Source organism: Heteronotia binoei, chromosome 6 (assembly GCF_032191835.1).
Source record: "Heteronotia binoei isolate CCM8104 ecotype False Entrance Well chromosome 6, APGP_CSIRO_Hbin_v1, whole genome shotgun sequence".
Lineage (NCBI taxonomy): Eukaryota > Metazoa > Chordata > Lepidosauria > Squamata > Gekkonidae > Heteronotia > Heteronotia binoei.
In genome coordinates, this window is record NC_083228.1 from 149,536,381 (window position 1) to 149,549,095 (window position 12,715).

General features: G+C 52.2%; 1 protein-coding gene across 1 annotated transcript in view; it reads right to left on the reverse strand.

Moving 5' to 3' along the window:
* Positions 1-3,211: 3,211 nt before the first annotated feature.
* The window catches only part of LOC132574438 (probable cation-transporting ATPase 13A5), a 68,864-nt gene continuing 59,360 nt past the window's right edge, over positions 3,212-12,715 (reverse strand). Inside the window, exons 28-30 of the mRNA XM_060242792.1 lie at positions 7,896-7,984; positions 7,294-7,374; positions 3,212-3,418 (exon numbers count right to left, since the gene is read on the reverse strand). Coding sequence (XP_060098775.1) covers positions 3,212-3,418; positions 7,294-7,374; positions 7,896-7,984 — 377 coding nt within the window. The remainder of the gene's footprint in view (positions 3,419-7,293; positions 7,375-7,895; positions 7,985-12,715) is intronic.

Consider the following 12,715-nt stretch of genomic DNA (forward strand, 5'->3'; position numbering starts at 1 on the left):
GAAATAAACATGGCGGGGGGAGCCCGATAAAGTGTTTTTGTGTACTCTTGGCCCACTTTTACATTGAAGAAGCCGACCGTGTCAAGAGCAGATGACAAACTAATATTACTACCGCACCAGAAATGCACATGATGCTTAGCAGTGTAAGCAGGGAATCTTTAAAGATTAGGGCTCGTCCTGAGAAACAAACAAAAAAAAATTGCAGGGGAAAGAGCAGATTTCAGTGCGTGCATGAAAGCCATTTGAAATGTTGCATTTTTCTTTTAAAGGCCAAAACCTTTTATTCATACCAACCAAAAAAAAAAAAAAACCAGCACAGTTTCAAAGGTTTCCAGCCTCTCTGAATTCTTCAAAAACCTGGATGTTGAAATGGGAAGTCAGTCAGTCAAAGAGGAAAGGGGGGAGGGAGAGCTTTGTAAGCAGTTCTCTCCTGAGCATCTTGTTGAACTCAGAAATGCCAGTGAGCTCATGGAGAAGAAAGTATGCTTAGAACTGCAGCCTTGTGTACTACATTGGGAAGAAAACGACTCAAAGAATGGAACAGGGGACAGAGAGAGAGAGCGATAGACAGACAGACAGACAGACACATTTGATTCTAGAAGATAAACCGCAGAAATCCCACTCCATCTCACTGTATTTCAAGAAAAAAGTGTTCTTGCTTCAAATTGAAAAAAAGGTTATACCTGCATGGATTGTCATGAAATTGAATCAGAAGAGTTTCTGGCTCAACATTAGGAAGAACTTCCTGACCGTCAGAGCGGTTCCTCAGTGAAACAGGCTTCCTCCTTGGGAGGTGGTGGGCTCTCCTTCCTGGGAGGTTTTGAAATAGAGGCTAGATGGCCCTCTGACAGCAATGAAGATCCTGTGAATTTAGGGGGAGGTCTTTGTGAGTTTCCTGCATTGTGCAGGGGGTTGGACTAGATGACCCTGGAGCTCCCTTCCAACTTTTCTGTGATTCTAACAGGCTTCCTCCTTGGGAGGTGGTGGGCTTTCCTTCTGTGGAGGTTTTAAACAGAGGCTAGATGGCCACCTGACAGCAATGAAAATCCTGTGAATTTAGGGGGAGGTGTTTGTGAGTTTCCTGCATTGTTCAGGGGACTGGACTAGATGTCCCTGGAGGTCCCTTCCAACTCTATGATTCTTCGGGAGGTGGTGGGCTCTCCTTCCTTGGAGGTTTTTACACAGAGGCAAGAGGGCCATCTGACAGCAATGTGGGCGGCCTCCACACGGGGCAGGATCCTCTCTCTCTCTCTCCCACGTCCATCGGGGAGCCTTGCCTCATCAGAATTGCTGGAAAGAGGAGGCAGGCGGGGGAGTTCACACCTCGACACAAAGCAGCAGCCCAGCAGTGACTCACCACCAAGCCTGCTTGGCGTTTCCATTCAGACCCAGCAGCTACTCGAGAGCAAAAGGCGCAGCAAGCCAGCCTGCCGCCTGATCTCCTCGGTCGGGGAAGCCCCAGCTGTGCAGCACCAGAGGATTGCAGGGTTGTGCTTTATGCTGCCGCTCCCGGCATGTAGGGAGAGAAGAGGGCAATGGGCAAACGGGGCTTCTGGGGGGGGATTAAAAAACAGGACAGTTCTTGAAGGAACACGCTGCAAAAACCTGGCCGTCGCTTCCAATCCGTCCCATCAGAAAACGCATCTTGTCCCCAAACAGTTCTGTGGACCCAGAAAAGCAACATCTCCTTTAAGGGCCCTCCAAGGGTCAGGTGGGACCTTCCTCCTCCCTCAAGCTGGCCTCTGCCCTGGGCATCCCCCCCCCCCAGACAGAGAGGGGCTTCCTGGTCTCCTCTGAGCCCCCCACCTCTCCTGCTCCGAGGCCGTGGGGGGGATGCCTGGCAGGCAGATTACTAGGGGTGTGGGGGGGCGGGGGGGGAGTCTGGCCCCTGCCTACAGCTCTGCGCTGAGAAGGTGGGGACAGCAAAGGCAACAGCGCCGGTGGTCAGATTTCTGTCTCCTTGGGAACCGTCAGAATTCATCCTGCAACTTTCCCCTTTATTTCTCCAAAAGGAAAAAGGGTTTTAAAAGAAAAGGGGAAACTGTTTGTGAAGAAGACAGTGGCATTTTATTTATTGATTAGTCCAAGGGTGACCAACGGTAGCTCTCCAGATGTTTTTTGCCTACAACCCCCATCAGCCCCAGACATTGGCCATGCTGGCTGGGGCTGATGGGAGTTGTAGGCAAAAAACATCTGGAGAGCTACCATTGGCCACCCCTGAAGTAGTCTGTATCTCCCACTGCCCCCCTACCCCTTTACCAAAGGAGGCAAAAGCAGTTTACAGAAGAAAGGACCCCAAAAATGGCACCACCCTGAGAACACCACCCAGGCCTGCCCACGGCCCAAGAGGAAAGATTCAAGGCCTCCACATTTTATTTATTTTTTATTTTATTCAATTTATACGAGGAAGAATTGCAGATTTATACCCCGCCCTTCTCTCTGAATCAGAGACTCAGAGTGGCTTACAATCTCCTTTATCTTCCTCCCCCACAACAGACACCCTGTGAGGTAGCTAGGGCTGAGAGAGCTCTGACAGAAACTGCCCTTTTATGGACAACTCCTGCAATAGCTATGGGTGACCCAAGGCCATTCCAGCAGGTGCAAGTGGAGGAGTGGGGAATCAAACCCAGTTCTCCCAGATAAGAGTCTGTGCGCTTAACCACTACACCAAACTGGCAAAAGCAGGCTCAGGGTGGCTTGTTAAGGATGCAAAATGTAGTATTATCAGCTGAGGGGCCCTTTCCAAGGAAGAGCACACCACCAAGTGGGGCCACAGCAGACAAGGCCCTGAGCTGAGGCAGACCAAATCCTTCTCCAGGAAGAGACAACCGAGAGGAAAGGCTGGGAGAAGAAGCTGCCTCCAGTCCTCTATAGGAGAGACAGACCTTTATTTATTGTCATTCACACTCTGCCTGTCTCCCCAGTGGAGCCCAAAACTGACTTACATTCTTCTCTTCTCCTCCGTTTTTTCCTCACACCAACCACCCTGGGAGGCAGGTGAGGCTGAAAGTACGTGATCGGCCCAAGATCACACAGCAGAGCTTCCATGGCAAAGGGGGGATTCGAACCTGAGTCTCCCAGATCCTCAACAGACACTCAATCCACTTTGCCAGGCTGGCTCTCAGGATGCGCCTCCCAGACCAGGACGGCCTTCCTGGTAAGAACCAGCACGGAGCAGCTGCTTTTCAGCGGACAGCCACTTTTCCGGCCGCTACTTTTTGGTGGACTCCTCCCCCTCGTAGGCGGGGTTGACGTAGGCCCCTCCCTGGCCGGGCTCTGCAAAGTCCCTTCGGTTCATGGGAGGCCAGCTGGGGTCCTGGAGGAGCTTCCTCCGCAAGACCCGGTACTGGCTGGAGGAGCGGAACCCAAACAGCGCCTTGATCCACAACCACAGGCGGCGGTTCTGCAGGAGCCCATCCTGAGAAAAAGGAGAGAGTGAAGGAGGACTGGGCCGGATCTGGGATCTTGACGCATCCCTCCAGAGGTCCCAGCCAGCCCAGATCTGCGTTCTACTGAAGGAAGCCCCACAGGGCATCACCCAAGATCTTTGCTGGCACACGCTCCTCCCCAAGAACACCCCCCCCCCAATCCCTTTTGGCCTTCTTCCTCTCATGCAGAAGAATGGGGCTGTGGCTCAGTAGTAGAGCATCTCCTTGGTAAGCAGAAGGTCCCAGGTTAAATGCCCGGCATCTCCAACTAAAAAGGGTCCAGGCAAATAGGTGTGAAAAACCTCAGCTGGAGACCCTGGAGAGCCGCTGCCAGTCTGAGTAGACAATACTGACTTTGATGGACCAAAGAGGGTTTGATTCAGGCAGCTTCAGATGTTCAAGAAGGAGGGCTGGGTTTTATACCCCACTTTTCTCTCTCCTAAGAGTGGCTCACAATCAGCTTTCCTTTCCCCTCCCCACAACAGGCACCTTGCAAGGCAGGCAGGGCTGAGACAACCCTAAGAGGATGGGATTGGCTGAAGGTCACCCAGCTGCCTTCACATGGAGGAGGAGGAGAGGAAAATCAAGTTCCTCACACACACACTGCCCAGTTCTCCAGATTAGAGGCCACCGTTCTTAACCACGACACCAGGCTGCCTCTCGGTCTGCCATTCTGGCTGGTGCCTCCTTGTCCAAGGTGTGCAACTCAGAACTTGGAATTCAAGAGCCCCCCCAGAAAAGAGGGATGCAGCTTCTAGCCTGCCTCATTGTAAAGACCATCTGCAAACGACACCCCCTTGCATGTGACTGGGGAGGCTGGGTCGGGGCAGCGAGATGGAGCCAGGACTGGAAAGAACTGGGCATCTTCCTTTCCACGCATCCCAGGCCCCCAAAGCCAGCGTTGTCAGGCGGGGAGGGATGCAAGAGGGGGGCAGGTCGCCTTGCAAGACACAGTGTCCCCTCCTCCCCGCAGCTGGCTGCCTCTGGACCCTTGAGGGCTGCCAATTGGCTACCTCATGGCCAATGACATGGCCTGCAAACAGGGCTGCCAAGGGTGGGGGTGAAGAGCCAAAACTGGGGGGGGGGGGCAAGTCAGCTGCAGGGCCCCAGAAACCAGCCTGATGCTGCATGCAGCTGATGCAGATGATTTACGGGACTTCTCCTGCAGTTCTGTATCGCAGCGGGGGAAGCAGAAGACAGTCAACAACTCTTAAGGAGCTGGGCCTTTCTGCCACGTTTACCAGGAGGCTGAAGGAAACTCTTCCCCACCCTCCTTCCTTGTGCTCCCTTCCTTCCATGGCCTCCCATTCACCCACCCCTACTTTGAATTTTTCTCCCTCCTGACTTTTCAGTCTCAGCTCACCCATCCTGGCTGGTAACTCAGGTCATTGTAGTCTAGGAGTAAACCTTGCTTCATATTATAAACAAAAGGGGGAAGTTTGTATTTCCCAATTTAAACTTTCCATGCAGTAAAAGGATGCTCCCCCCATCCCCACACCCTGAACAGGCACGAAAATAAATGTTAATCTGCCTCAGTGGTAACAAGCGAGGGACAGAAGTTAGACCTTCTCTATGTCTTTAGTTAGTTCATTTCTAACCCCCCCTCCATTTCTCCCTAAGGGGAACCCAAAGCAGCTGGCATCCTTTTCCTCTCCCGTTTGGTGTAGTGGTGAAGTGTGCAGACTCATCTGGGAGAGCCTGGTTTGATTCCCCCCTCCTCCACTTGCACCTGCTGGAATGGCCTTGGGTCAGCCAGAGCTCTCTTATCTGGGAGAACCGGGTTGGATTCCCCTCTCCTCCACTTGCACCTGCTGGAATGGCCTTGGGTCAGCCAGAGCTCTCTTATCTGGGAGAACCGGGTTTGATTCCCCACTCCTCCACTTGCACCTGCTGGAATGGCCTTGGGTCAGCCAGAGCTCTCTTATCTGGGAGAACCGGGTTTGATTCCCCACTCCTCCACTTGCACCTGCTGGAATGGCCTTGGGTCAGCCAGAGCTCTCTTATCTGGGAGAACCGGGTTTGATTCCCCACTCCTCCACTTGCACCTGCTGGAATGGCCTTGGGTCAGCCAGAGCTCTCTTATCTGGGAGAACCGGGTTTGATTCCCCACTCCTCCACTTGCACCTGCTGGAATGGCCTTGGGTCAGCCAGAGCTCTCTTATCTGGGAGAACCGGGTTTGATTCCCCACTCCTCCACTTGCAGCTGCTGGAATGGCCTTGGCTCAGCCAGAGCTCTCTTATCTGGGAGAACCGGTTTGATTCCCCACTCCTCCACTTGCACCTGCTGGAATGGCCTTGGGTCAGCCAGAGCTCTCTTATCTGGGAGAACCGGGTTTGATTCCCCACTCCTCCACTTGCACCTGCTGGAATGGCCTTGGGTCAGCCAGAGCTCTCTTATCTGGGAGAACCGGGTTTGATTCCCCACTCCTCCACTTGCACCTGCTGGAATGGCCTTGGGTCAGCCAGAGCTCTCTTATCTGGGAGAACCGGTTTGATTCCCCACTCCTCCACTTGCACCTGCTGGAATGGCCTTGGGTCAGCCAGAGCTCTCTTATCTGGGAGAACCGGGTTGGATTCTCAGCTCCTCCACTTGCACCTGCTGGAATGGCCTTGGGTCAGCCAGAGCTCTCTTATCTGGGAGAACCGGGTTTGATTCCCCACTCCTCCACTTGCACCTGCTGGAATGGCCTTGGGTCAGCCAGAGCTCTCTTATCTGGGAGAACCAGGTTTCATTCCCCACTCCTCCACTTGCACCTGCTGGAATGGCCTTGGGTCAGCCAGAGCTCTCTTATCTGGCAGAACCGGGTTTGATTTTCCACTCCTCCACTTGCAGCTGCTGGAATGGCCCTGGGTCAGCCAGAGCTCTCTTATCTGGGAGAACTGGGTTTGATTCCCCACTCCTTCACTTGCAGCTGCTGGAATGGCCTTGGGTCAGCCAGAGCTCTCTTATCTGGGAGAACTGGGTTTGATTCCCCCCTCCTCCACTTGCAGCTGCTGGAATGGCCTTGGGTCAGCCAGAGCTCTCTTATCTGGGAGAACTGGGTTTGATTCCCCACTCCTCCACTTGCACCTGCTGGAATGGCCTTGGGTCAGCCATAGCTCTGGCAGAAGTTGTTCTTGAAAGGGCAGCTTCTGGGAGAGCTCTCTCAGCCCCACTTGCCTCACAGGGTGTCTGTTGTGGGAGAGGAAGGGAAAAGAGATTGTGAGCCACTCTGAGACTCTGAGATTTGGAGTGGAGGGTGGGATATAAATGCAATACCTTCTTCTTCTTCCACAGCAGAGGGGGGATTTGCACCCGGCTCTCCTAGTCCAAAACTTTCACCCCTCCACAAGCTCAGCTCACACTGGGGAGCCCTGGAGACAACCTGGGCCGGACTGTTCCGGTTCCCTTCATTGGGAGCCCTGGGAGGAACTCCCAGGAGGGTTCTGAAGTGGGCGGCCAATCTTGAGATTCCGAATTTTATTTTCTGAGTTAGGAATTTGGGTCATATTGGGGGGGGGAGATGGAGTCTTTGTCTGGGGGGCCCTGACAGCAAGCCCCTCTAGGCAGGGCTCACTCTGCTCCCCATTTTACACACAGGACGATGGAGGGGAATCCGCACGTGGCTGCAAGACTGTGAGGAACCAAACAGCTTTATTAGCATGGATTTGCTAAGACCAGAGGCTGGCCAGCACCATCCAGATGTGTGGGGGAGATCAGCTAGTGTGTGCATCTCTGGGATCTCACTCTGGCTGTGCGGGAGGGACCCTTTTTCTACTCCCCCGCCCCCCCCACACAGTGTGCCAGCCACAGGGCCCCCTGCTCAGAAGGGAAGAGTGGAGATCATTTCCAGGAGGGAAAGAATGGGGGGGGGGGTCTGCTTACCTCTACGAAGAACGAGACAGAGAACAAGACCACGAGCGTTATCAGGATGTAAACCCTCCAGATCATCGGGGTGCAGAGAAGCTGGGAAGGAAGAAACCCCCCTCAGAGATTGCTCTGTCACTCCCATCCTGTCTGCCCGCCAAGTTGATCAGGGCAACTGACGTAGCAGCCACCTCCCCCGCCCCCCAGCCTCAGAACAACCATCTGGTGAGGTAGGCCAGCCTGAGAGGGAGTGACCAGCACAAAGTCATGGGAGAGTGGGGGATTTGAGCCCAGGTCTCCCAGCTCCTAGTCCAGCCCTCTTCCCACTGCACCATGCTGCCAGTCCCCAATACCCTGTCTGGTCCGCCCTCCTTTGCCAACAGGCCCCTGCATGGGTCCAAGAGAGCCTCCTGGGGCCGGCTGCCAGCGCCACGATGCCCAGCGGTCCAGCCTGGTTGGAGGCCACATCGGGGCCCTGCGAAGGCAGCGGAGGCCAAGACACGGCCCCCTCTCCTGGTAGGGTGGTGCTCCCAACAAATGAGCGAACCAGCTTGAGAGCCAGTAGAAAAGCTCGGCTGGAAGCTCTTTGCAGCCTGCCAGTCGGTGCCTCCCGCACTCACCTCCATGCCCTTGTAGATCCTCTCAAAGTCAGCAAAGAACAGGAAAAGGGCGACTCCGAGCTGCAGGCAGAGGGCCGTGCTGAAGGCATCTAAGGGACCCAAAGGGAGACAGCGCCTGGTGAGCCCCCAGGGAACAGCTCCTCTTGGATCTGGCAGAACCACAGACAGCGACTGAGAGTGTCCAACAGCAGTGAGAGGGGGGCCTTCAGGAAGCCCCCAAGCAGGCCACAGCCCTCTTTGCCCCCCCTCCCGAGGTAGACTGCCTCTGGCCATGGAGGTGCTGTGGAAGAATTCTTTAGAAACTCCATCTTAGCAAATGGCCCTCCGCACGTGCTGCGGGTGGGAATTCCCTGTGTTAAGCCTGTACTGCGAGAAGACTGGCGCAGCCCCCATCCCTGGCCTGGCAGAGTCGCTTGAGCTAGTGTGATGGGGGAGAAAAGGTGTTCTTTGCTTTTAGCCCATGAAGATGTCAGGAACACCTGAATACATGCTGATGAAAAAGATGATGATGATATTGGATTTATATCCCGCCCTCCACTCTGAAGAGTCTCAGAGCGGCTCACAATCTCCTTTACCTTCCTCCCCCACAACAGACACCCTGTGAGGTAGATGAAAATATTGGATTTACATCCCCCCTCCACTCCGAAGAGTCTCAAAGCGGCTCACAATCTGCTTTCCCTTCCTCCCCCACAACAGACACCCTGTGAGGTAGATGAAAATATTGGATTTACATCCCCCCTCCACTCCGAAGAGTCTCAAAGCGGCTCACAATCTCCTTTCCCTTCCTCCCCCACAACAGACACCCTGTGAGGTAGATGAAAATATTGGATTTACATCCCCCCTCCACTCCGAAGAGTCTCAAAGCGGCTCACAATCTCCTTTCCCTTCCTCCCCCACAACAGACACCCTGTGAGGTAGATGAAAATATTGGATTTACATCCCCCCTCCACTCCGAAGAGTCTCAAAGCGGCTCACAATCTGCTTTATCTTCCTCCCACACAACAGACACCCTGTGAGGTGGGTGGGGCTGAGAGGGCTCTTACAGCAGCTGCCCTTTCAAGGACAACTCCTGCAAGAGCTCTGGCTGACCCAAGGCCATTCCAGCAGGTGCAAGTGGAGGAGTGGGGAATCAAACCCAGTTCTCCCAGATAAGAGAGCTCTGGCTGACCCAAGGCCATTCCAGCAGGTGCAAGTGGAGGAGTGGGGAATCAAACCCGGTTCTCCCAGATAAGAGAGCTATGGCTGACCCAAGGCCATTCTAGCAGCTGCAAGTGGAGGAGTGGGAAATCAAACCCGGTTCTCCCAGATGAGAGTCCGCACACTTCAGCACTACACCAAACTGGCTCTCTTTGATCCAGGACACGGGTCCATGACAGTATTGTCTGCTCAGAGGGGCAGGGTCTCCCCAGGGTCGCATGGAGAGGAGGTCTTTCCCATCACCCATTTCCTGGCCCATCCAACTGGAGCTACTGTGGGTTGGACCTTCCCCATGCCAAGCAGAGGAGCCCATGGAATCGCCTTCTCCTGGTCCACTGAGGACTATCCAGAGTGGCAGGAGCCCTCCAGGGTCTCAGGCTGGGGTCTTCCCTATCCCCTGCTGCCTGGACCCTTCGACTGGAGTTGCTGCTGGGGACTGAACCTGAGACCTTCCGCAGGGCGAGCAGAGGCTCTGCCACTGAGCCACGGCCTCTCCTTAAAGGAAGCTTTGAGTCAGACCTCCTCGGTCCATCGAGGTCAGTCTTGTCTGCTCCGACTGGGCCTCGGGGAGAGGAGGTCTTTCTCATCACCCAGCGCCTTCCTCCTGGAGATGCTGAGGACTGGCCCTGGGACCTTCTGCATAGCAGGCGCTGCTACTGAGCCACACGGAGGATAATTGGCCAGGGAGGCTGGCAAAGGCTTAGGCGGCCTCCAGAGCAATAGCCCAGAAAGGCAGCAGACACACAGCACAGGGAGGGGGGGGGGTCCCTCAAGTGTGACCTCTGTAGGTGCACCTTGTCAAGTCAACCTGAGGCCTATGAAGCATGAGTTGGATTTTGAACATGCAGCCCCCAACCCCACGCCCAATGGCTTCGTTGGTCCCTCCTGCCACCACCAGCATGGGTGCATAAGTAAAAAAACCGCTAAAAGACACCATAAATTTTAAACAAGAAGGCAGTGTAATGTAAAGGTCAGTGGTCTTCTGACAAAACTTGCACATAGAACTTCAAATAGAAAAGAGCATGTAGCAAAAAAAAACATTAACAGAAGACTTTCCAATCACAAAGGAGTAACAATTAGGAGTGTGCATTCGGTAAACATTAGTTTTGGAAAAAGCCGAAATATGCCCTTTTTGTCATTTTTAGGCTTTAAAAAGACGGATCAGATTCTCTGATCTGATTCAGCAACCAAATTAGAGAAATCTGGGGAAAAGCCTAAAAAGTTCGGCTTTTCTTTTTCCCCAGGAATCAGAAGGATAGCAGGGGGAAGAGAAGAACATTACAATCTTAACAACGAACATCCTCTTCCTTTCATACTTCAGGGGAATCTTTTGTGTCTACAATTAGAATCCATTAAGAGCTCTGAATTTACTCTGAATGTGTTCCTTATTCCTCAAGACCAGTCTTCACTCAGCCATCAAATTAACAACTGTTTTATCAGTGTAGCAAAAGAAAGATTAACTCAATCAGGAGTGGGGGGGGGGAGGAGGAATTGCATTTGCAAGATTATTGCAACAAGCTTATTATTTGGCTGCAAATAAGAATAAAGGCTCTAGATTGGTTAATATTTATAATTTCACACGTACTCAGGAATGGATAGGAAAGGAATGGACTTCTGGAATAAAGCAATAGCTACAAACAAGGCCAGTATGTACTGTATCATGCCTAACCCTCTTTGTGTTTCTTTAATTACACAATATAGATAAATTTGCTTTCCTTTGTAAGGCTGTTGTGGCAGGCTGGGCTGCTAGTGGCCAGCAGCTTGGGGAGGGCGGGGCAACAGAAGTTCATGTCAGTCACAGGATTTTTCACATTTTGAAAATCTGTGCATGGCCAGAGAACATAAAAGCAATCTGAGTCAGATTCCGTGCTGGTTTGCTGTGCTGCCTGAGACTGTGTGGCAATGGAGCTTTCCCAGCCATTGGTTCCAATGGGGGGGGGGGGATGATGGGATCCAAATCTACTCCAATCTTCTTTGGAACTTGAGGGATTCTTTTGGGAAGAGCCTCCAGTAGGTACGCTGCAAATTTGGTGCCTCTCCCTCAAACCCCCTCCCTCCCCCAGCCCATGGGTTGTTCTCTATGTGGTTTTGCCTTTTTTAAAAAGGCAATTTTAAAAGTGAGAGTCAGATTCTCTGATTTGACATTTTTCCCATTATTGAAATTAATGGATTTTCCCCAGTCATTGACTTCAATGGGGAATAGGGGCACCCTCTTTGGGTGCCCATAGGATTGGACTCCCTGGTCCAATCTTTTTGAAACTTGGGGGATCTTTTGAGAAGAGGCTCCAGCAGGTACACAGCAAATTCGGTGCCTCTACCTCAAATCCCCTCCCCCCTAGTCCACAGAATATAAACTATGGGATTTTGCCATTGACAGCAAGATTGACAAGGAGATTGACAACAGGCTGGCAAAGGCAAACCGTGCATTTGGCCGACTGCACAAAAGAGTGTGGAGCAACAAGCATCTGAAAAAAGGCACAAAAATCAATGTTTACAAAGCAGTTGTGATGACAACCCTTATCTATGGCTCCGAATCGTGGGTTTTATACCATCATCACCTGCGACTCCTTGAGCGCTTTCATCAGCGCTGCCTTCGCACCATCCTCAACATCCTCTGGAGTGACTTTGTGACCAACACTGAAGTCCTCAAGCAGGCAGAGGTTACAAGCATCGAGGCACTGCTGTTGAAGACGCAGCTGCGCTGGGCAGGGCATATTTCCAGGATGGAAAACCACCGCCTTCCCAAGATTGCCCTGTATGGCGAACTTTCCACCGGCCATAGAAATAGAGGGGCACCAAAGAAGAGGTACAAGGACTCCCTGAAGAAATCCCTTGGTACCTGTTGCATCAACCATCAGCAGTGGTCTGACCTAGCCTCAGATCGCAAAGCACACCGTCCACCAGGCTGTCTCTTCCTTTGAGAACGCACACATAGCTGGTCTTGAGGACAAAAGGAGATTGAGGAAGAATCGCACTGCTACAGGACCAACCCTAAATCAGACTTTTCCTTGCAGCCACTGTGGCCGGACCTGCCTGTCCCGCATTGGTCTTGTCAGCCACCAGCCAGCCTGCAGCAGACGTGGACTACTGCACCTTTCATAAATCTTCGTTCGCAAAGTCAAGCTGAGAGAGAGAGAGAGAGACAATGGCCCATAGAGTATAATGGAGCCTAAAAAATTTGGAAATACCGAATTGTTTTAGGTTTTTTTTTCCTTATACCTAATATGAGATTTGGCTTTCCAAGGGAATAACGATTTTTTTTTTTGTTTAATCCACCCAAAACCGAATTTTAACAAATTTTTCTTCTCTGCACATTCCTAGTGACAATATTCCAGTATTTAGTTCATGGAACTACAAGAAACCCTTCCAAAGATGTCTGTTCTAGATATCAAGACGTTGCATCCGTCTTTCTTCAGTTTGGAGGCTTATTTATCACTGGAACCCAATCTTTACAATACATTCACAGGAGACCAACAAGGTTCAGAACATGTACGTAAGATTTCCAGGTTCTCCAATCTTACATACATGTTCTGAACCTTGTTGGTCTCCTGTGAATGTATTGTAAAGATTGGGTTCCAGTGATAAATAAGCCTCCAAACTGAAGAAAGACGGATGCAACGTCT